We start from the raw sequence: 24,949 nt of genomic DNA on the forward strand, positions 1-24,949 counted from the left end.
TGCAGGCAGGCACGGGTATCAGGAGAGGGCACCAGCATGCACCAGGCTGTACATGGCTTGGATACACACCCGGGCCACATAGTTGGAGCTGGGACACACTCTGTGTGCACTCACACACATGGCCTACACACACCTGGGCTGTACACACACAAACTCCACACACATTCATGTACACGTGGCTTGTACACACTGGACCTGTATGCATCCACACTCAAACACAGGTGGCTCATGCCCAGGGGCCCAGTACACTGGTCTCCCACACACATACACACACACAGCACCCACACACCAGGCAGCATACACTAAATGCCCAGAATCTTCAGTTACTGTTCATACACACCCGTGGTTCACTCATACAGCGGAGTGGGGAGTGTTGGCTAGAGTCAGGCTGCCCCTTGCATCAGGACCAACCTGCCAAGGTGTTGCTGCTATGCACGTAGGTTAAGAATCATTTGGGAGCTGTCTTTAGCTAAGAAGGCTGCCATCCATCATTCACATAACAGTGTGATGAGTTGGAGGACTGGCTGGGAAAAGAGGCCTAGAAAGGCAGTGGAGGGAATGGCGTAGTAGATGCCCGGGCCCTCGGTGGTATGGATCCAGAGCGGGACTATAGCAAACACCATCTGTGCTGGGGGCGGGGTAAAGGAGCTGGGCTTCTCCTGCCTCTTTCCCTTCCACATGCCACCCCTCCTCAGGCTCCCCAAACCCAGAACTCTCCAGTATCACGGCTCCACCTCTTCTCTGAGCACTATTTGGGCTGCACTGGGCTGGCCCATGGTCCGCTACCCCTCTTGGAACATCAGGTCTGAGGAAAAATGTGACAGTCACAGAGCCAACAGCCAAACTCAAAACCACAGGCAGCACTCAGCTGTTCTGCAGTGGAAAGTTCTGTTTGGCCAGTGCTTCCTGAGCACCAGGCCCATGCAGGACCTCTGTGGGAATCTGGGGACAGATACAGTCAGACCTGGTCAGCACTCAGGGGGACAGAAATGAGACAGCAAGAGACTGTGTGCCAGGGACAGAAGGGGCTCAGTGGGCAGGTATGTCAGAGAGTGGCCGCTGAGTTGGGTTTTGAAGGATACAAAGAGGGGGCTTCCCTGATGGCACAGTGGTTAAGAATCCGCCTGCCAATGCAGGGGACACGGGTTCAAGCCCTGGTCCGGGAAGATCCCACATGCCGCGGAGCAACTAAGCCTGTGCGCCACAACTACTGAGGCTGCACTCTAGAGCCCGCGAGCCACAACTCCTGAGCCCGTGCGCCACAACTGCTGAAGCCCACGCGCCTAGAGCCTGTGCTCCGCGGCAAGAGGAGCCACCGCAATGAGAAGCCCGCGCACTGCAACGAAGAGTAGCCCCCGCTTGCCACAACTAGAGAAAAGCCCATGCGCAGCAACAAACACCCAACACAGCCAAAATAAATTAATTAATTAAAGAAAGAAAGAAATAGAAAAAAAAATTTTTTTTAAACAAAAGGGTTTACTGGGAAGAAGGAGGAACAAGGAATGGCGGTTTCACCAGAGGCAACAGGGAGTGCAAACACATGGGGCAGGAGGCACCTGGGAGGCTGTAGGCAATTCATGCCATTCCAAGTGGTAAATGGAGGAGGCCAGAGAGGCTGCAGATCAAGGTGAGGAGTCTGAGCTTTAGGCTGAGGGCAACGGGGAGCAGGGAAGGATTTTAAGCCAGGGTGAGTGACATGATATGAATTGTTTCCTACCGTGTAGCACACAGAGTAAATGCTACCAGGCGCTCTATGATCTGGGCCCCTCTTACCTCTCTCATCTCATTTCCTACCACTCTCTCTTTTCCTCCTTCACTACAGTCACTCCAGATTCCTACACTCCTGGGGGATGAAGCAAGGGAGGGCTCCAGCCTCCCCAGGAAGGGAGGCCTTAGCTGTGTCCATGCCCTGTCCTCCCAGCCAGACCCGTGAGGCGACTCACTCTGTGGCACTCAACCTGACCCCATCCAGACCACTGTCACCTCCAGCCCAGAAGCCCCACTTGCCTCCTCATGCCTGCCCCTGCCAAAGCCACAGCAAAAACTGGCCCTGTCTCTCCTACTACTGACAGCCTCAAATAAATCCAGGCTGTCCATCCCCAAGGGTCCCTGCCCAGTTAATGGGGCTTTGTCCTTGCTGGCCTCTCCAGATGAGTTGTAACTGTAAGCTTACCAAAAATAATTCATCTTAGTGCTTTCTCTGCATCATCTCACCAAATCCTTACCATAACTTTAGGAAGCAGATACTCTTTTTATTGCACACTTGACACATGAGGAAACTGAGGCTCAGAGAGTTAAGAAACTGCCGAGAACCATCAGGCTAGTAAGAGGCACGGCCAGCCTGCAAACCCATGGCTGCTGGTAACCACAGGCTACTGACGCGTCCGCAGCCCCTCTCCACCTCCCAGCCACACCACATGAATCGCCATTTCCCAAAGGCACCAGGTGTGTTATCACACACTCTCACCTCTGCACACATCATTCCCTCTGCTGGAAAAATGCCCTAAAGATCCCAGCCCTATCTCGACCTGAGCCCTCTTCCACAAGGCCAAACTCTGTCATGCTTTTGATCGGTACCTGCACGACATACCATCGAGAGCAAAAGCAAGGTGCTGCACGGTGTATGTGGTATGTTATCATTTTAAAAGGTGGGCAGACATCTATACATTTGCTTGTGGACAACTGCTAACACAGTTCTCAGGGGAAGAGAACTTAGAGGCAAGGGGAAGAAGGTGGAAGCTATTCAGTCTATGTCCTTTGGTTGCTTTAGAACTGTGTGACTATATTATCTATTCAAAATAAACGGAATTAAAGTTTTTTAAAAAAGGCAAAATAAACTCCATAAACTTAAGAAAGAAATCTTACTGGTCCTTCTAGACAGAGCCTGGGACACCCTTGTCCAGGCTGGGACACCATCCCTTCTTCCCTCAGTGGCTCTACCTGTGAAACCGTGTGCTCTGGGAGGGCAGGGCCCTGGGTGGGCCCAGCTCTGGGTCCCAGCTCCGGACCAGGGTTGGGCACAGGGAGAATCTGGGAGGGAATTTACCTGGCAGCCCCTTGAGCACATGCTTAGACCACCTACTGAGGCAACTGTAAGCCAAGGCACCCTACCCAAGAAGCAGGCAAACCAGAGGCCCAGGGCAAAGCCAAGGTCAGTCTAGCCCCAGGCTTTGGTTACTGGGAGAGGCGGGAGGAGCATCTAGTAGGAGAGCCCGCCCAGGGCCACTTCTGGGCTTACTGGCTGGCTGCCGGGAGAAACGGAGATTCTCTGGGCCATGTGAGGTCAAACAAGCCACAAGTTTGGCTTCTTCCTTCACGATGCCTGTCCCCCGCCTACTACTTCCCACAGCCCAACGGCTCACACCCTGCTCACCTCCACCTCCTCTGACTGCATCAGGAGATTGCACGGTGGTTGCAAGGCCTTTGGCCGGTGAGTGAACCAGTAGGCGAGGATGGCAGCCAGGGCACCCATACTCACGAGGGTGGTGGCTGAGAGGCTGCGGAAAAACTGGCCCAAGTCGCCCAGCTCGGGCAGCCGCAGCATCCTCAGGATCTCCTGAGTCTGCATCTTCTCCAGAAGTGAGAGGATGAACTCTGCAGGAAACAAGAGGCAGGTGAAGGAGGAGCCCTGACAGGAGGCAAGGGAGCAGTCCTGGGCCTCTCCTCCCACCTGTCTTGCATCACAGGCAACACACTGATCTTGGCCAGGCCTCGAGCGAGTTGGGGTGTACAGCCTCCTGGAGCAACACAGTGTATCCTGAAAGCTGGGTGCCTGGAAGGGCCTTTCCCGGTGACAGGCCAGAGAGCCCTTAGTAGTCATACCTGACAGTCAGATATCCGGCCCAGTTTTCCTGAGAAACATACACTCAGGCCCTGGGCCCTGCCTGACACGTACTTCCACATCTTTCAGGAGTAGAACGTGCTCTGACAGCTCCTTAGGAGTTAACACCTCCTGAGCCCTAGGGCCCGGGTGTACTGCCTCTCCTGTGTGGTCATAGCATTTTGCTTATCCTTGCTCCTGAGACGTGGACTGGACAGAGGGGCAGCAGGTGTGCCTAGCACAGTGCCCAGAACGACTGCGGGTGAAGGGATGCAAACTCCTTCCACTCCACCTCAAAGCTGCCAGCACCAGGCTCTCACCCTAAGGGACCCAGAGAAAGCGAGGTGGCAGAGCCCACAGACCAGCCCTGACCGACACTTCTTGCCCTCAAGATCTGAGGACAATGACCTACCTGACAAGGGTCCAGTGGATGACACACAGCAGAGTCCCCTTAGGCCCACATCCTGGCCCACCATGGGGTCTCCTTGAAGAAAAGTTGTAGCCAAAGGCCTGCCAGCGCCAGAGGTGATGCTGGGGCCATCTTTCTGAGGAATAGCAGAGTTCCCAAGAGCAGCCAGGGTGAGGTCTGGGCACTGCTCTCTGACCCCAGACTGCACTGCAGCTCTGCACCACCACAGACCAAGACCCAAGAAGAAGAGCTAGCCCCACCATTAACTAGGCCTGTGCTGTCCTCCCTGGGATCCCATCTGCTAATGTCCAGAGGAAAAAGGAGGTGCCAGAGGGGAGCAGGAGTTAAGCTGGTGGGAAGGGAAAGGAATGAAGGCTCGGAGAGAAAGGGCTCAGCAAAGTGCTGTGTGCACTCCTAGGGGTAACGAGAATCCCTCGTCACAGTGCATATGGTGGTCTGGGTGCCACGCTCACCACTGTAGTCCAAGTGGCCACAGTGGGCCTACAGGGGCACATGGAGGATGCCCTGAGGCAGGCAGTGGGAGCTTTCCTGTGAGAAGCACTGGTGGCTGAATTTGGTTCAAAGAGGGAAGTCCCCAGGTGCTACCATGTCCTCCTGTTAGCTGCTAAGTCAAGTAGTGTTGGCAGAACAGACATATGGCCAGCTGGGCTCAGGGGTCTGCACTTTGCCTAGGACTGAGGAAGGTAGCCAGGGAGGGCCAGGTGGATACTTTATCCCCACTGGGGCCTTCTTGCTGTTACTGTCCACCTGAAGGGCCTAAAGCTAGAAGTGCTGTATGACACCTATAGGTCTGCCAGCTCAAGGAGGACTGTGTGGGCTCCAGGCTGACAGTCACTGGCCTTCCATCCCCAACCTTTGGGTGCATGGCTGTTGTTTCCCTTCTTGGGAAAGAATGAGAAACCCAACAACAGCTACTCTGCAGCCACGGGATATGAGCCAAACAGCAACTGCTTGACCCCTAAGAGAAGAGAGATCTGCTGAACTCCCAATAAGTGGCATTTGTGCTGAACTGTAACATCACCACACCAAAAATGAGGTCAAGGCTGTGCAAAGCCATTGTAGAGTAAGCAGGCAAAGCTCCAGAGTTCAAGTCCCTTCTCCTTCACTTATGAGCTATGCTAGGTTGAGCATACCCCACTTCTTTAGATCTCTTCTTCCCCATCTTTAAAATGGGGACATTATCACTCAGGCATGTAAAGCTCCTCATACTGGATCTGGCATAGCTGGAGGCATGCTAGGACTAAAGAGATGGCTAGAGGTATGCCTGTCAGACCAAGGGGGCTGCTCAGCCCAGGTAGGAATAACCACTGAACAGAGGTGGCTGAACCCAAGTAGTACGGACCCACAGGAGTTTATGCTCTACGGACGGCACGACAGGCTGTCTGAGTCCGGGGAACACTCATCAACCACCTACAGGCTCTGGGTGAGAGAAGTGAGTCCCCAGCCAGCCAGAGCATTCTCACTGAGTCCCTGAGCCGGAAATCCAGTTTTACCAGCAGCCTCCTTGAACTGGATCAGTTTTGAGGCCATTCCACAGGAACAAACCACTCCTGGCATACTGGTCAAATTAAGGTTCTGCATCAGCAGAGGGCAGGCTATGGACCACAGTGAATTCACCAAGGAAAACTGCTCTGGGGAGGACCCTTGGCAGGAGGCCAGCTGGCTTTCCTGGGAGATTTACTTCCTTAAGCTGCAAATGGCAGGCTAAGTCACAGCCAGGCCCATCAGATAAATGACTCACTACGTAGTGGAAAATCTAGATATGCCCACCAGCTCCTGGGGTGAGCTCTGAGAGCTGAATGAGGTTTCCTCTAATGGACTGAGCTGACTCCATGGGCTAGGAAGCCAAGGCCCAAGAAGTCCCAGCTCAGCTCTAAGGCTCAAGTAGGTGGTCCCAAAGGTTTTAGAGAAAACCCCGGAAGGATGCCTTACTACCACCAGTCCCTGGCCCTTGGCAGTTGCTCACAGGCCCTAAGCTACAGCCGAAAGTGGGCACTGGTTGCAATGCTGGGGTTGTCACAGAGCACAGACAAGAATGGCCAAGGCATCCACCCACCCACCCACCCACCTACCCATTCACCTAGCAGACCCGCATATGGCCTCTGCTCCGAGCTAGCTCAGTGCTCGGCACTGGGACAAGCCAGATGTGGGCCTGCCCGCAATCTTACGGGGGAAATACATGAGGCAGTGGGTGGTGCCGTGAGTGCAGTCTGGGCTGTGCATGGGCAACCAGAGAAGATGCCCAACTCAGGTACGGAGAGTCAGGGCAGGCTTCTGGCAGGAAGTGGTATTGAGGCTGAGACTGAAGGATAAAGTGGAAAGGGTGTCCCAAGCAGAGGGAAGGCTGGAGCTGAGAGAGACCATGGAGCACTTAGCAAACTAAATATTCTCTCGGGAAATAAAGTCTTGAGCCCGTGAAATCTTGTACGAGGGTCAGTGCCACAAGTCTGAGGCTGGTTTCCCAGATGTGCAGAGCTTTCGGCCATTACCAAAGTATCACAGTTTCCAGAAGAGGGAAGAAGAGAACTTGCCTAAACTTCCTGAATCGCTAGTATGTGGGAGCCCATGCCTACACACTGTACCGCTCGACCCTCATGACAGCTCCATGTACTCATCATAAGGTGAGGACATACAGGCTCCACTGAAGAAGTCACCTGCCATTCACAGGGGCACAGTGAGCAAGCAGCGGAGCCAGGACTCGAGCCCCAGACGACTATGGCCTCCCAAACCACTGCCTCGTGTTGCATCACAACCCTAACCCTTGCCTACACTGTACCATCCATACCCAAACCCATGCTCTCCTCTGCAGCAGTGCTGAACCCACAGAAAACCATCTTTAGGCCTGCTCAGAAGAGCCCAGGCAGGTTGCAGGGGGTAGGGGCCACCAGAGCCTGTAAGCAGGGATCAGCCAGTCAGGCCAGTCACTTGCTCTTCACCACACATACCACAGGTGGGCTCCCTCCTGGCCTTACATTATGAACTTGCCATCCTCCCATGGCTGGGTTCTCTTCCAGGAAGCCCACTCGCCTAGGACACTGGAGGGTGGTGGGAAAAGGGCTTGGCCACCCACTCCTCCTCAGGCTTCTATTTAGGTGCCCAGCCCTAAGGAGGCGCCTGAAGTGACTGCAGCTCCTCTAGTCCTAAGGCTGAGCCTGTGCCCCTTCTTGGCTGGGCAGCAACCAGAGGGTGTCATTCTTACAGGCTTGCCAACCTCAGACAGTCACGGGTGCTTGCACATACCATGAGATGCCCTTCAGACCGCCAGGAGCCACTGGAGTGGAGAGCTGCAAATTCAGGTCCTCTGAGGACATGGATCTCAGAGCCAGCCTGTGCCACCAGGCCTTTGGCTTGGGGCAGAGCAGAGCCTGGGCCTGGGAGTCTGGTCTTATCTCATTGTTTCACAGGACCTTGGCCTCTTCTGACCTCCACTCCTTCTCCGTCCCTGGGGTCCCAGCCATGGCTGCCTCCTTCCATGCCCCCAGGAGGCTCTCTTGGTTGCAGCAGCATGGGGCATGGGGGGCAGGAGGGACGGGGACAGCACCCAAGGGAATCAGTGGTGCTGGTGTTGCCAAGAGAGCAGCTGTGAATGTTTGTAAATATTCCCCTGGCAGGGGGACCCAGCCCTCAGCATCAACTAGCCTCCTCTCCTCTAGCACATCCTATGCCTTCTCCTTGGGCATAGACCAGTTCAGAATACCAAGTGGTGGCACAGGCTGGGGGGAGTGGGACTTCCCCACCTTGCCCTATCATTTGCTGATTCAGGGCACATGGAAGGTGGGTAGTGAGAGGCATAGCTGTCAAAACCCAGGAAAGGAGAGAATGGGAGGAAGGGGGCCCTGGTCAGAAGTATTTTGACTTCAAGGGGGCAGAAGCAGAGCCCCAGGGCACATTTCCAGTGGAGATGGCCCTGAGACCCATGGCTCCACTCCAAGAGCCCTCTGCTGGTCCAGTTTCCTGACTCTAGACCTTCACGATCTAGCAAGATGGTTCTATCGGGACTACTTCCTAAACACCTCCCAAACCTGACCGCTCCTCTCCACCCCCCTGGCCTGGCCTGGTCCAGCCACCACCAAGTGCTGTCCAGACTCCCACACCAGTCTCCTCACAGGTCTCCTTGCTCTAACCAGTGTTTACACTGATACCAAAGTTATGTTCCTGATACACAGACATAACCATATCATACCGCTGCTCAAAAACCTTACCTGCCTCCCTCCTACCTTAGGACAAAAATTCAAACTCATCATGCTGGCACTGAGACCCTCCATGATCCTCAGATTCTTCCCTCCCCTTAGAATCACACCAGCTTCGCTCTGTATCAGCCTGGAGGCAGGTGGGGGTCCTTGCAATGGGGTTCTGGGTCTATGCAAACTTCTGAGGGCTTCAGAAACGGAGAAGCACAAGGCAAGCCAGCAGATCATTAAAGAACCTCCTTAATTCCCAATGAAGAGCTCTGAAATGAAATCATAACCTCCCAGGAGCCAGGGTCCCCAGCAAACAAGTCAGGGAAAGGGCCCAAAGGGGAGTTCTGGTGCTGGACTGACCTGGGTCCAAATCCTGACTCATACTCTTGACAGCTGTATGACCTTGGACAAGTCACTTTACCCCTCTGGTCTCATCTCAAAAATCTCACAGACAGAGAATAAGGTACCAGGCACGCAGTAAGGGAGACATTCAGTAGATAGAAGTTAGCTGAAGCAGTTACTCTGCCTCTGCCAGCCAAAAGGGCTCAAAGACAACTTGCAAAATTACATGCATTCACACCCTACCTTTCCAGCAGGCTCCTGGCACTGGGGAGGCAGCTGAGCTGGTCCCACTAGTACCAGCCTCCCTTTATGAAGGACGTGTGGGGCTTAGGGAGAGAGCTTACCACATCTTGATCAAAGCTCAAAAGTGGCGAAGGCCCTGCCCCAAGTCTGCCCTCCTGGGGACGGCCGACGGCAACGAATGCCTGCTCTGAGAAGCCGGCTGGTGGTAGAGGCTCTCTAGCAGTGGTGGCAGAGGCTCCCTGGCAGCTGTGGCAGCGGTCTGGCAGGGACCCGGGCACAGAACAGCTCTATGGGGAGCCGCTGGCCCCTCCAGGCCCCCCGCTGCCCCTCCCCTGCATCTGCACACGGGGCAGTGCTGGCTCAGATCAGCTCAGAGGCAAGCAACCCAGCCTTAACCCCAACTCTGCCAGGTTGCAAGAGCCTCAGTTCACACCCCTCTGCTTCTCCCCACCCCTACCCTGTCTTCAGTCCTGGAGAGGAGATCGTCAGAAGGGTTGCTTAAGGACAAAGTCTTCTTACACATCTATCTGTGGCACTGATTAAGGGCCAGGCCCTCAGCTGTGGGCTAGGGACCTGCACGAGCGGTAGGGGTGGTGGGAATGGTGGAAGTGGGCGTGGAGAGGCCAGATCCCCGGTGCTGAGGGCGGCCTGCACCATTGCCCAGGAATCTCCTCCAGCACCTTCAGGGGCTGTCTCCACCCCGACCCCACAAGGTCACAACCAGTCTACTTGGGGAGAGGAAGGAAATTAGGCACAGTCCCAGATAAAACATCTGCTCAGAGATGCTCTGGGCAGTGGGGACACTCCAGACCAAGCACCAGGGTCAGCAGGTAGAAGATAATGGCTTAGCTCCCCCACAGACCCCAGGGCAGCACACCAGCCCCTCCTTAAAGCCTGCCCTGAGAGATGCTTTCCTGGCTTGCCAGGGGGATGGCCATCCTGGAGCCAGAATCCACACCCAGGCCTGTTGGAACCAAAGCTGAGCCCCAAACTCCCTCAACGCCTCTGGCAGACAGACTGGGACGGTGAGGTCCCAGGATACCCAGGGCCTCACTCCTGCAAGATTTCTCCACTGGGTGAGGAGTTGGGGTGGTGATCACGTATGGCCTTTTTTGACTCCTACTTCCAAGGCCAGGGTGTGGCTGGGCTCACAGCAGGCACATGGTAGCTGCTGTGGAGAGTAAAAGGCAGGTCCAGCCCACAGGACCCAGCTCACCACTCCCAGGCCCTACTCACAACAGGTGCTTCCGAGTCTTTCAGGACAGGGCCGCTGTCTGCCCAACACCATCCACCTCCTCTGCAGCAAGATCGCCCCAGGTCGTGCGGCCCAGCACTCTGAGCTCCCTCTCGAGAGCTGTGTTCATAACCTGCCTGGAAACTCTAGAGCCCACAGGCCTTGCAACACTTTCCCTGGGGCTGATAGGGCTTCCACTGCTCACCCCACCACCTGGGGCAGATGGGCTGCGCAGAGAGCTTCCTGCGTCAGCAGCCCTAACCTGGAACTTGGCAAAAGCTTGCCTGGGCCCCCAGGCCCCAGCCTCCAGCAACACACCTGGAGGAAGCTTTAAAATGCACAAATGCCTGAGGACCAACCCTCAGCCCCCAAAGCCCCTTTTCCTTCCTTCTTGGCAGGACCCTTACTTTTCTCTGTACATTTTCAGAGATGTTGTTAACTAAGACGAAAGCCTCCTTTAATGCTTCTCAGGGCAGCTTCTGGGGCAGAAAATCCAGTGGACACAACCAAGGTCCTGGCTGACGGAAAACCACACAGGGTGCCAGAGGCAGAGAGTCACGGCCCAGCAGTGATGCCCCAGGAAGTGTGTGGCCCAGGCACTAGGTTAAGAAAAGCACAAATCTCACCATCACACCTGTGTGACCCTGATCAGTAGAGACACAAACACAGCAGCCCACACTCAGCTGGCCCCCACCCCGCCCTCACAGGGATTCACGCTTGTCTGTGCTGCGAGAGGGGCTTTCTCTCCACCTTCCTCCTGGGTTTTAATTAGAGTCACAGAACCACAGATGACTGGGGCAGACATGGGGTCAAGGGCCTCCCTGAGCTGGGAATTGCCAGGTGAGACCCACCACATGTTCCCCCAAGAGAGATGGGCCCAGGATTCAGGGTTGCTGGGTTACAGGGTGGCTCACCTGCCGAACCTCCCTGAGGAGCCTGATTATAGCTCTGAAGGTTGACTTAAGCCTCTTGAATGTAGAAAGGCCTAACTAAAGTTGGCTATGCCTGACCACTGCAGAGGGCCCCTGTCTCAATAGCCCGAACCCACCGTGAACATGCCTCTCCTTCAGCAATTCACTGGGGGTGGGAAGCAGCCCCCAGCACCCTCTGCCCCCATCCTCAGGCCAGCACCTCTCAAGAATCTCATTCACCCTAAGCCCTGGTCAGGGAACATGGGCCCACAGTCCTGACAACAGCACCAGGAAGCCAGGCTCAAAAGATACTTTCAGACACTTAAAAATACAAATAGCCTTGGGAGCAGAGGAGCAAAGAGAAACACAGTGTCTTTCACGAGCTCTGAGATAAAAGTTGTCCTTACCACGAATCAGGCCTGACAAAATTCTCAGAACGAGGAGGGACAGCAGAGGTTATGACAGTGGCAATGCTCCCTTTAGAAGTATTTCCAGGGGACGAAGACTAGGACTGACGGTGTGGATAAGCCTCGGCCTCATCGTCCTTCCTTCCACACCAAGCCCTGGGATGGCAGGCAGAACCCTAGGGACAGTGGCAAGGGCCAATGAGCGCTACACAAGCAGAAGACACCCCCTGGCCAGGCCCCACTGTGTAGGAAGCCAAATCCTGTGGCTGCAACATGATCCTTTCCCCTCCCAGCCCGTCTAGGTTAGGGTGACCAGTGTCCTGGCCTCAGGAGCAGTGATCCATTTCCATCACTGGCCCAAACTGAGGACACAATGCAAACCCTACAGGCTCAAGCTCAGAAAGAGAACATGGGCTGCTCCAGGCAGGGCCATGCTGTCAGAGCTCAACCACAGGTGGCAGCGTACAGGGGAAACACCTGTACGCTGGAGATGTAACCACCTCCAGCGAGGGGGAAGCACCTTGCAGGAGGGAGGAGGGTTCTGTTGAGATGCCGTTCGGGTAGTTGAGGTGGGGGGAGCAACAGAGGGATTTGCTTTTGCCCACTTGTTCCCTCAGGAGGAACCGGGGACATCCTGCTGGTGTGCGGGGGAGAGGGGAGATTCACAAGACAGAACCTAAGACACATTCTCAGTCAGGGAGGGGGAGCAAGGAGATCAGGAACAGGGTGGGAAGGAGGGTTATGAGAAGGGGACAGAGTCCTAGAAAGAGCCTACTAGATGCTGGGGCTCCTGGGAAGGAGGCAGCGAGGCTGGGAAGATAGCATTTAGCTGCAGAGGGAAAAAGATGGTGATCTGTACTATATATAGCCTCATGCTTTTGAAGTCCCAGCCACAAGCTAACAGGGCCCACCCGGTCACCTGACCTAGCACCTTGGGATTTTAGGATGCCAAAGTGTCCCAGGCAAGCTGTCCTTCCAGATCCCAGCCAAAGGGATCCCTGCAGCAGCCAGGAGCCAATAAGGCACCTATACCCACCATTCCAGGGGTCACTGTTATTTTGCAGGAATGACAATGAGCAGAGAAAAGGGAGTTTTGCTTTTGGTTAAAGGCAAATTTTCTGGGACTCTGATAAACAGCTGAATTTTCTGGCTTCCTCATACTTTGACAAAGTTCCTCTTCTGAATGGCCCAAGGAGAAACAAATCTGAACCTCACTCCGCTCAGCAGAAGTCTGTGCTGGTCAGTGGGACCCTGCCACCTCCTGAATCATCCCTCTGGAGGCCAGGGCCACACAGCAGCTGCTGCCTTTCACCACCCTCCAGCCACCAAGACCTGCTGTTGGCCAGTGGGAGCCGGTGGCATCCACAGAGTTAAAACCAGGCTCAAGCAGCCCAGCCCTCAGCTGGTCGGGAGGACTGAGAACGCAGGCCATCTTTTCAAGGCCAGGATGAATGGGGAATATGCAAATCAGCGGCAGGGGAGGGCCCACTGCTGGCAGGCCCACACCTCTCCACCCGGGTCTGTCACATGAAAGTGTTTGTATTCCTGCTGCTGCCTCTGGCACCCAGCCAGGCTGGGGCTGTTCTCACCGGAAAACAAAAATCTCTTTCAGACCAAAGCAAAACGAGGCCCTGGCTGGCCCTGGAAGGTTGCTGGACGTTGTTCACACCGACCCACTGAGAGCACCCATCGCTTGGATTCTCACTGAACCCACCACCTTTCCAGAGGGAGCTGGAGGGAGGCCTCTGAGGCCGATGCGGAGAGAAAGCACTGCGTCAGGTCAGGGTGGGCGGGACCAAGAAATGGGATCGGCCCATTCTGAGGCTCTGTTGTTTTGTCCTTTTCAGAAATAGTAATGACTGGGCCTCAGGTAGCAACCTTTTTTAATGAGGGAACTTCCAGCAATTCTCATGGTGTTGATGGTAATGTGGACAAAGAAAGGGGAAGAAAAATGTGACAGTAAACAAAAACCCTTGCAGTGCACTGACAGGACTTTGAAGAATGGAGGTCACATGTACTCTCTGCCTGCTGCCCAGAGTGCTGCTGCCACAGGTGCCCTCGAGCTGTGGGTGGGGTTCGTGACCCAGAGCCCAATGTATGTGCACAATCACGCTCCAGAGCTTGGACTCCATCCCCCACAGAGGCTCCAGGACAAGGTCAGACTTCAATCTTGTTCAGACTTTCAGAGGCCAGAAATGCTGCTCTTCTGACACCCTAGGGTCACCAGGAGCTGTCCATTAACCATGGCACAAATATATAAATGTCTGTATATATATCTATCTACTTATTTTTTAAACAAATGTATCAATAACAAAACAAAAACCCAACCAAACTGCCAGCATATTTTATTGCAAGATAGATGGAAGAACATGATCTCAGAATAAAGGAGAGTCATTTGACTTGAACAACTCAGTGTTGGCTTCATTTTACACATTTTTTTGGAATGTATTTGTTGCAAATTTCCTCATTACACATAGCACCGTGGATGATACTGAGTGAAGAAACCAGGCACAAAATAGTGCACACTCTAGGCACTATTCTCCCACATAGAGACAGGACAAACACAGGTGAGGCTAATCTTTGTGTACAGCACAAAGCTTATAACCTATGAAGCATGGCTGCTACTCAGACTCCCATTAACAGGAGACAATGACACAGCAAGATCTCAATCACACGTATGATCATTTAGCCTGAGAGGAAATCTAGGACAAAACCACCTGGGAGCTGATTCTGAACCAATAGGAGGGTTTGTAGATGCTCCACAGATCTCCTGCAATCCAAAGGAAACAGGCCCTGTCAGCCTCTCAGCCCAGAGAAAATGCCCATCTTTGATGACAGGGCACTGCTGCCTCCCTCCTCAGGTCCTCCTACTGTCAGCTGGGGCCACACAGTATGCCCATGAAGCCCAGAGGCCAGGTATGTCTCTGGGAGGGCTCATGGGGCTGCCCCAGGGAGGAGAAGCAGGAGGTAGAGGAGAAAGAGAAAAGAAACATCAGTCCAGATGGAAAAGGGGTCTTCACAGGTCACAGCTTTCCCTGCTGTCTGACCTGTGGCAAGGAGATCAGGGACACATGTACCCAAATCTCCCAACAGCCCACTGGCCAGGGGAAGGCCACCCTCCTTTTCTCTCCACCACCCCAGGCAGAGCCAGGATGAGGGGGAGGCAGCCTGCAGGCAGGGTGGGGGCTGAGTATGGGTGAGTTGAAGGTGTCCCCCAGAGAAGCACATCCAAGCCATCTGCGTGAAGGTACATTCTCCACCACTAAGTAGGGTCCTGGGGTCTAGGTGGCTTCATGCAGCTAGGGGACACAGAAGAAAGGCCAGAAACACTGCTCCTTCCAAAGACAAGAGGGGGACTTACCTGGTGGCGCAGTGGTTAAGAATCCGCCTGCCAATGCAGGGGTCACGGGTTCGATCCCTGGTCCGGGAAGATCCCACATGCCACGGAGCAACTAAGCCCACGTGCCACAACTACTGAGCCTGTGCTCTAGAGCCCGTGAGCCACAACTACTGAAGCCCGCATGCCTAGAGCCCCTGCTCTGCAACAAGAGAAGCCACCGCAATGAGAAGCCCGCGCACTGCAAAGAAGAGTAGCCCGCCACTCTCCACAACTAGAGAAAGCCTGCACAGCAAGGAAGACCCAACGCAGCCAAAAATAAATAAATTAAATAAATAAACTAAACAAAGTCAAGGGGTCAGTGCAGGCCTAGATGGGTCCTCCCTGAGGCCCCCTTCTCCATGCTGATACCTGCTTTCCTCTTATTGGTCTCTAGGGCCTCACCATCAGCCTCTGGCCAACCTCCCTGTCCCATCTCACTGGCGGGCCCACATCCCATCTTGCTGCCCTCTTTGTCCCAGCTCTGGCTACCTTCCCATCCCCGTCTCTGTCCTTGCTGTGTGGCCTCCAGTTGGCCTTGCTGTCTACTCTCTGGTTGACCTTACTGTCCCTCCCAGGAGCCCTCCTGTCTATGTGGCAGGACCTACAGTCAGTGCCCAGAATGGTTTATAGCCAAGGCTGGGGCAAGGGTGGGTGGTCAGGAGGAACCCCACTGGGGACTCTTCAGCCACCAGAACAATCTATAGAAACAAACAAATGGGGAAAACACACTAGTGGTAAAAACAGGGCTCTGCAGCAGGACAAGCCCTGCTCAGTCCCTGATTATCTACCTCCTGTGCTGGTAGGTCAAGCTGTGACACCCTGGGAGTAAGGCAGTGTTGCCGGTGTTGATTAGTGGGCTCTGTCCCAGAGCTGCCCACTCAACCTGGGCCTGCTTGTCCTCTCTCTCCATTCCTCCAATAGCTATCAACACTAGGTCTGTTCCTGGCCGTAACAGGTGCCAACTCAGATTTGCTTACCCCAGGGTCTGGGAACAGATGCTGATTGTTACCTCACTGGCACCATCCAGGCCTGGCTTCCTATTCTAAAGCTCCAGGAGACAGTTACCTCAGAATGCAGGCCTGAATGAGCAGGTGACAAATCAGAAGCTAACCACCCCCAACTCTCCATGGACACCCCCAGGCACCCCTACTCCACGGAGTAGCTGTCGGGAGAGGAAAGTTCTCCAGGAAGAGCTGGTAAACAGGCACAGATGGGACTTCTTGGGATTTGAAATCTTTCAGGCTCTGAGATTACAGATTGGGCTTCTGATCAGATAGCTCAGCTTGGCTCAGAATCTGTCCAAGCCCATTTCCCATCCTCCTACTTCTGCCTGTCACAGATCCCAAGCCTCACACGAATCAGGAGCCACGCAAAGTAACTGGGTCTGAGAATGACCACACCAACTATGGGCTCCTGGAGCAGCTGAGCAATTATGTGGGACCACCCCTGGGCCTCACCTGAAGGCCAACCCCAAGGGCCCAAAGTAGCATCTCACTAACAGTGCTCCCCTCCTGGGGTCCAATGGGTGGTTAGTGGGGACTCTGGCCAGGCCAATGCAGGAGTGGGGCCATCACACCAGATCATCCAGTGAGCTGAAGACCTTGACTAGGGCCTCCTTTCAGCTCTGCTTGGCCGGAGTTCCCAGCCTACTGGGAGACTGGAAACTTGGAGCTCTAAGGAAACAACAGAATCTCATCCTCAGAGAAGACTATCTTCTGTGAAACCAGTCACACCACAACTGCGAGTGTGGTCATTCACTCACTCGTTAATTCAGCAAACACTTCTGGAGCACCTCCTTCTGTTCCAGGTTCTCCACTGAAGGCTGATCTGGCTCTGCCTGCAAGGAGTTCACACCTGCTTTCCCCTACAGCTTCTACCATATTGGTGCTATCCCCCAGCTAGGCATAGAGCCTGGCACCCAGTAGGAGAACACTCAAGGTCTGTTGTCAGCCAATGGACTTGTAGTGAGAAAACACCTCATTATTAAGATAAATTATTCTCAGGGAATTCTTCATATCATTCATTTATGCAATCAACACTGATGCACATTGTGTGCCAGCCCTGGCTTGGGTGCAGGGAGGAGACACCCTGGCTCTGCCCTCAAGGAGATCATAGGGCTAGTAGAGGAGGCAAAAGACTGTAGTTCAGTGGCACGTGTGCCACCAGGAGATGCATGAGGCTTGAGGAGTGCAGGGACAGTGTCACCTTGGCCATCCACATGCCTAGTTCGGGCCGTATGTCCTTGATGCAGCTACCACACAGAATGAAGCCTGTGTTGCCTGGCCTGGCCTTCTAGTGCCCGCAGAGGCCAGCCCTGGAGACCTCGCTGGCTGAGCAGAGTCTGTCCCTAACTCTCATTGATTCATCTTCCCAATCTTTTCTCACACGGATCCCTCTGCCTGGAACGCCTTTTCTTTCCCTACCCCCTTTCTGCAAGTCAGAATCCTGCACCTCCTTTGAGGAAGGCTTAGCTCAAGGTGTTATAACTTTAGCTAACATTCAGTGAGCCCTTTCCTATGTGCCAGCCCCTGCTCTTTGCTCTTTACACCTGTCTTCTCTTTAAACCCTCCCTGTCCAAGGACTGCTCCCTTGTCTGTGCCCACTGACTAGCCTGCTGGAGGGGCTCAGGCCCTACCTGATCCTGCCTGATCCTCTGGGTCCCTTCTTGGCCTGGAGTCTGAGCATGGGGTCTGACTCACAGCTCTCAGGAGTTGCATCACCACTGAATCTCCTTGTGTCTTTGTGCCGCATCTATTAAATGGGGATAACAGAACCACAGTGTTGTGGGTAAGATTAAAGGAAAGCTTGGGGAACGTAGAACATGGTGCTGGACACGTGATGGGTGCTCAGGGCAACAGCAGTCAAGTCAGCATGTTTGCAACAACACTTCCCCCATGAAAACACTGCTCCCCGCAAAAAGTACTTCATTCAACGAATATCTGAGTGCCTACTATGTGCCAGGCACTGGCTAGTTACGCTGCAGCTTCTGTTACACCGATGCCTGTAACTTCGGCCTCTTTTTGCCAACTCCTCATGCTCACTTATCCTGCATGCTGTTGGGGGGGGACAGTCCTGGGTCCCATCTGGGGCTGTAGCTGAGACAAGTTCGGCCTTCTGAAGGTCAACCCAAGAGCCCCTGTAACCACAAGGGGCAGAAAACCAGCCAGAGAGCAGAATGGCTGGGTTCTGCCGCCCCCTGGTGTCAGTGTGCTCTCACTGGGAGCACCTCTGTATCCTACCATGGGCCGGGGAGGGAGAGAAGGCACTGAGCTACGAATTCTCCCACACAGTGGTGCACCATGTGCAAATCCAGGCCTTCTTTTGTGAGGCGTGCCCTCAGATGTTCTGCCTGGTGCCCCACCATCTGTCAGGGCCCTGGCTGCCTTCTTGGGCCCCCTGGGATGGCCCCAGACCTCACACCAGTCCTCCACCCTAACGGGAGCAGGGGTGTGGGGAGAATCTGATGGGGCTGGGCTGAGCTAGGCTGTGCAAGTCTGCACCTGCTCTGGACACCTACAGCCAGGTTGCTGCCACACCAATCTCTGCAACCAGGGCCAGCCCCCATTCCCCCAAGGGTCACAGCTAGGGCCTCCTACCTTCCCCTTCCTGGAACCCAGCCTCAACTGGGCCATCCTTGGGCCACAGTTATTCTTATACATAACATCACAACAGCCTCCCACTGCTCTCCCAGCCTCCACCCTCCTCCTTCTGGCTCAGCCTGGCCACTGCAGCTAAATTGAGGGCTCCTCTGCCCCCCTAAATAAACCCCTCTTCTCTAGAATCCCCTCCCATCCAGACTCCATCCAGACTCCATCCCCTCCTACAAGCTAGGCTCCTCAGGCACAAGACCCTAAAGACCCACCTCCCACCACAGTTCTTCCTGCACACTTTTGCTGGCCTGATTTTCTCTACCTGGGGTTTGGCCTACCTGAATCTGACAAAACACCCCTCCCTATATATGCTGCAAAAGCCCACTCAGACATCACCAATGGTCGGGTATATGGTTGCACAGACTGGACACCGTAGAAGGACACAGGGCTGCATCAGCCTAGAAATTCATCCACCAGGAGGGGAGCCTCTTCCTACTTTGTACAAGGGTGCCATATAGGCAGGCAGAAGTGCCAATCCATTGCTCCCATAGTCCTCTGAGTGCTCACAGCACTGAGACCATGTTTTCCTGGGCCAGGCACAGCATCTGACTCACCACACTGGATCTATTTTGCTTCCTTGTTTATTACTCAACACACAGGTGGGATCTGGGCTGGCCGCAGCGGGGAACAGGACAAATACAAGCCCTAGCTCTTCCTAAGGCTCAGAGCCCATGGCTGCTTCCCCCATATAATCAGTTCCTCCTCCAGGTGGCTCCCCTCTACCCTTCCCTTGTCTCCCTAGGGCTGGATTGGGTGGCAAATGGCACATAACTCTACAAAGAGTAATATCACTTCAGGGGGCCTCTCCTATTTCTAACTGAGCCAGAGAGATCTGGCAGCTGCCATGGGACCCTGGCGATTACAAGGCAGAATGTGTTCTCAGTGTTAGCCTAGGTGTCCTCTCTGCCCTCAAAGAAAGGCTGGGGTCCAGGCAAAGTCCCAAGCAAGGTGGACATGATCGGGGAATGCCACAATGTGTCTGAAGTGGGTACCACACACCAGCCTCAGTGTCTCACTCTTACACCAAGTATGGCATCTTTGAGGAATTTCCTGTACCCACTGAGAAACTTGGTCTCTAGGGAAGAAGCTGTCACCTGTACCAAGAGTCACCCTGCTTGACCATTCTGAGGCCCCTGAACAGTCTTTCACTGAGGCAGTTTCCCCATTCTAGGAGGCGCCTGACCGCTTTGGGAAACACTCCACGCCGAAGCAGGACAGAAGACCAGTTTGACTTAGCATCTGCTGAATCCCACTTTCAGACAAACATCCCGCACTGTAAGGACTTTTTTTCTCAGAGGCTGATGACTCCTGCCACGTGTGGCTCTGTAGCCCCCAGGCACTTCCCTGTAGCCACAGAAGACCAAGGCTCCAGAGAGCTACCCTTGGACCCATGGCTGGGTGGGGGCCTCCTAAGGGTAGGGCAAAGGGGTCCTGGCACAGGGGAAAGGCTCTGAGACCATCATCCAAGAAATAAATGGTGGCTGTTAACTATCATCATCATCATCATTACCATTATTTTGATGACTCCTGCCCTTTATCCTTAACCCTAGCTCTAGCTCCAACCCTGCCTGTTGGATGAGCACATCAGGCCCAGAGTGCCCCTGCAAGGCTTGTCCTCAGACACGGCAGACAGAAGGAGCTTAGGGAGCTGAGGGGATTAGGGAGGCCTCACTCTCTCCCCAGCTCAGGGGAGGTGTCCCTGTGGCCTGACTCAGGGCAATGGTGGCAGGGGATGCCCACCATTACCTGGCCTACCAACCCTCTAGGTTCAAGCCTGATATCAGGAAGCACTTAGCAATGATGAATCAATTAAAACTCAGATCAAATCCTAATCTGTCAGATATTATCCGTGTGATATTGGGCAAGTCAATTAACCTCTGAACCTCAGTAAAAAAAGAGCACCACCAACCTCCTAGGATTTGCTGTGAATATTAAATAACACAGGCAAAGTTTCAGTTAAGGGTTTCAAAAGGGTCGCCTTCCTCCCCTTCTTCGGCTCAGAAAGAACCTTACTACCTCCTCTAATGATGCTGTTTGAGCATGAAATAATAATAAAACTAACATTCGTAAAGCCCTTGCTCTGGGTCAGGTCCAGCTTAAAGCCAGTTTAAGGTTCGAGCACTTCACATACATTATGAGACTGAATTTGCACGTGGGGGTATGGGTGGGGGTGGGTGGAGACCCTTTAGTGGTATCATAACCTAGAGGAACCCAACACTCACAGAGGGGAGTGGCTGGTGTAGGCAGCAAAACTGGTGGTTGACTGCGTCCTGGGTGAGAGCCCAGGTTCTGTGTGGGGAGGGGGTAAGAGCGTTGGGCAGGGATTCAGAGGGGGTCCTCAAGGTTTCCTGAGAGGATGCAGGGGTGAGAGGCTGACTCCTGTGACGGGGAGAGGTGGGCGCTGGCAGGGTGGGGACACAAGCCATGGGCATAGCTGAGGAGTCAGGTGAACCCTGCTTTACAGAAATCGTGTACTCCGGCTGAAGGGTGGGTAGGAGCGGTTGTGAGGAGGCCCTCTCACCAGGAACAGAAAGCCCCAGGTCAGTGCCGGTCATGTCCTTGAACTGCTGTGGGACCTCGGGGTCCAACATCCTCAGGGTCTGCATCCTGGAGATGGACAAGGATGAACTGTCTGTCCCTGGACTTGGCCTTGGGGGACGAGTAGGCTCAGGGCCTAGTCTGCTCAGCGGATGGTCCTCACCATAAGGGGCGGGGGGAGTCGAGAACCGGAGGGAAGTTGTTGTGAGGTCGCGGAGAGCAAGGCCCCTCATTTTCACTGACACAGGCACTTCCCAAACGCGGCCCGGAGCCCGCCAGAATTTGGACGGGGGAGACCTGGGTGGCCCAGGGTAGTCCTGAAAGGATGGCTCGGCAGCCGGGGCTGGGGGATCACCCTTCGCCTGGGACCAAGACCCCACAGCGTGCCAGGGATGAGGGTCACAGAAGAGGTCGGGGAGAGGGAGGAGACTTACCCGAGAACAGCCAGAGGGAGCCCCCCGACACGAGGAAGAAGGTCAGCATGTCGGTCAGCGGGACCCAGATGGGCCCGGCACGGCCTCTCCGGCCCACAGCCCCGCAGCCCCAGCAGAAGCCGCGCAGCCGCTGCCGCCGGGTATTTTTAGCCCCCGCCCCCCCGCCCCCCCACCCGGCTCCGCAGCGCCCCGCCTCCGCGCGCGGCTGCGGAGTCTTGGTGGGAAGGGGGAGGGCGCCACGCGCCGGCTCTGCACCGGAGCCCCCTTCCAGCCCCCTTCCAGCCCCACCGCGGTCCACGTCCGGGCGCTCCGCACGCTCACAGCCGCGTGGGAACCGCCGAGGCCCCGGGCGGGGGAGGGGCCAGGCTGCAGAGCCGACCGGCCCTCTCCGCCCCGCCTAACGTCACGACCCGGAGTTCTGGGGAAACCGGCAGGAGAGGGCCGCACGGGCGACGAGCGCAGAAGCGCGACGCCGCGCGCACCCCACCAACGCGCGACCCTTACCCCTACCCAGCGCGATGCTGGCTTTTATGGCTGGGCGGGCTCGGGTGGCAGAGAGGTCGCTGCCACCTGTTCTAGGAGGCACACTTGCCGGTGGGCTGGTGCCCGCTGACGCTAACGCCCCCTAGGACCCCAGTTTGCAGACACCAGGAGCCTCTGGGTGTCAGGTCTGCAGGCCAAAGAGGAGAGAGGGCGGTGAGGGTCTATTTAGGACCTGGAAAAGGGGCAACTACGCCGGATAGTGCCCATATTCTGGGGACCTCAGATCTCTCTTTCTGGGAAGATTGGATCTGAGGCCACCCAAGGTCACAGGAGGCTCCATGTGTAACAGGCTGCCACACAGGGTCACATGAAGTCACAGGAAGCCACATGGAATCACAGGTGTTCCACCAGAACACAGGCAATCCTGGTCTTCACAATCTTATGTGGCACATGAGGTCTCAAGAGGCCCCTAGTAGCTAAAATGAATGGCCACATAGGCACCCACGGTCACAGATTGCCACATTGCCAGCTGAGCGGTTGTGCTACCAAACTGAACTCATCCCGCCTGAGGCACAGCAAAGCTAATCTACTGACACCAGGTTTTGGTGAAGGAAAGTACAGTGTTTATCACAGTGCCCCAAGTAAGGGAGTGGAAGATAAACCTCAGATACACTTCAACTTGGTCTTTGAGTTAGAATTTTTTTTAAGAACAAACAGGCTGGAATTAATTGTCTTGTGACATTTCTTCATTGTAGTTTTGAAAGTCAGGATGTCCCTGGTTTATGAAGCTCTGGCCAGGTGGTCCATGGCTTGCAGTCTGTTAGCTCATCTTGCCCTGGAGAAACAACCTGAGTTTGTATATTAGTGATGATATCTCTAATAGCTTTTAGTCAACAACAGCAATTTTAGTCATCTGATTCTGGTTGATTACTGTTTAGTTAGCAGAGGATTAAGGTCAGAGGGGACAAGAAAGGGGATAAAGTTTTGGGTAGAGAGATTAATCATAAACTCAGTAAAGGAACTCAATTTTAGGGGGACTTGGCTTCAATCCTGAAACTGAGTGGGTCCCTGTGGGGCTCCCAGGCACAGAGGTTTCTTTTTGTCCCCCATTTCTTGTAGGCAAGATTCCAGCCTCCGTGACCTTCCCGGAGTTCCAGAGGGCAGATTCGGACAGTTGCTAATCAAGGGAGGAGCAGCCAAGAAACCACCTGAGTCAAGATTAGGAGACCTGACCATCTGAGACAGCACACACCCTAATCTTGTCAGCATCCCCACCCTTGGGAAGTATTGTCATAAAACTCCTCATCAAATCGTCCTGGGTTGGGACACATAGTTTTTCGAGGCAGGAGCCCAATGCGTCCCCCTTTGCCTGGCAAAGTAACAAAGCTATCCTTTTCTACTTCACCCAAAACTCTGTCTCTCAGATTCGATTTGGCACCGGTGTACAGAGAAGTTGAGCTTTCGGCATCAATCCCCACTCCTGTTTTAACTTTCCCCCAAATCTTTGAGGGAACAGAGTGATGACTATTCTATTTCCTGCTGAAATGGGGCATAGTCCTGCCTCAATTTGGGGAATGGAAACATTGCATACCAAGTTGGACATGTTTCCGAGTTCCAGGTCTTAGACCCGAGACTTATGTGATTAAATTTTAGTCCCCTGGTCCACCATTTTGGTGCAACAGCTTATAGCACGTTTTATTTATTTATTTTTGAAAACATCTTTATTGGAGTATAATTGCTTTACAATGGTGTGTTAGTTTCTGCTTTATAACAAAGTGAATCAGCTGTACATATACATATATCCCCATATCTCCTCCCTCTTGTGTCTCCCTCCCATCCTCCCTATCCCACCCCTCTAGGTGGTCACAAAACACTGAGCTGATCTCCCTGTATAGCACAGTTTATAATCAGATAACCAATTAGAAGTAAGAGGAGGAGTGACAACCCAAACTTTAATAAACCTTGGAAAATAGATCTCATTCCCTGAGGAATTCAGGAGAATAAGCCTGAAAACCAGCCTGGACCTGGTACTAATGGGGAGACTTGTAGCCAGGTAGCCAGTTTCCTAATTCTGTGTAAGTAGGTTTTAACTTCTGATGTAGTATTAACATATACATAACAGGAGCTATTAGCTACTACACATATGTTTCCTTTTTCTGCTAAAATCTATTCTAAAGCAATTTTATTGTCTAGTGCTAGTCTGGCTAAAGAATCTAATGCCTTCTGCTGGGAGGCTAGAGCTGTCTCATTTGTTACTAATATTCCTGAAGTAAGATCAAGATTTCATAGTCACCTTGAGACCATAAGGTTGCAGTTGAGGGCTGCTAGCAAATATTGAGAACAGCTGGTGGTGTTCTTGAGTCTGATACAGTTCAGAAAATTCAAGTCCTCAGTAACATAGGAACAAGTCTGAAACCATGGCCACCCAGCTCTATTTGGGATGTCTGAACCACAGTTACTCTATTTTGATTTCTAAGTGCAATTTTTTCCTTAATGGTTAAAGCAGATGTAATACAATGTATGTTCAATAAGCCACAGAATTGGCTGTTCCAGTTTAATTTAAATGATGTATAAGCCAGAATGACTTTCCCAGACCTCAATATGTGAAAATTTCTTTGATCATTTACCCTTTTGTTTGCAAATCTTTCGATAGATCAAAATATTTGTCCTGTGATGCCAAGATGATTGCTGCCTTCCTGAATCCATCAGGTCCCTCAGTGCTAGACCTCCTTTTTGTTTATATGTATCTATAGCTATATCTATATAGATATCTATATCTACTATATCTATCTATCTATCTATCTCTATATATACATAGAGAGAGAGATATGCCTAGTTATCTACATTGGGTGAAAACTAATCAGACATAGTGAACAAGTTCAGAGGTCTGATTATGG

General features: G+C 53.6%; 1 protein-coding gene across 8 annotated transcripts in view; it reads right to left on the reverse strand.

Annotated features, from left to right (window-relative positions):
- ACSL6 (acyl-CoA synthetase long chain family member 6) overlaps window positions 1-21,692 on the reverse strand; it is a 63,906-nt gene extending 42,214 nt beyond the window's left edge. For 5 of the 8 annotated variants that reach the window (XM_055086745.1, XM_055086742.1, XM_028493212.1 and 2 more), the window contains exon 1: window positions 3,374-3,594. In XM_055086745.1, the coding sequence (XP_054942720.1) occupies window positions 3,374-3,568 (195 nt within the window). In that variant the 5' untranslated portion in view covers window positions 3,569-3,594. Of the gene's footprint in view, window positions 1-3,373; window positions 3,595-11,568; window positions 11,721-17,582; window positions 17,699-21,569 lie in introns of those variants that run through there. The other 3 variants (XM_055086743.1, XM_055086744.1, XM_055086746.1) reach the window with 3 other exon arrangements.
- Between the last annotated feature and the right edge of the window lie 3,257 nt (window positions 21,693-24,949).

Source organism: Physeter macrocephalus, chromosome 8, assembly GCF_002837175.3.
Source record: "Physeter macrocephalus isolate SW-GA chromosome 8, ASM283717v5, whole genome shotgun sequence".
NCBI classification, from domain to species: domain Eukaryota; kingdom Metazoa; phylum Chordata; class Mammalia; order Artiodactyla; family Physeteridae; genus Physeter; species Physeter macrocephalus.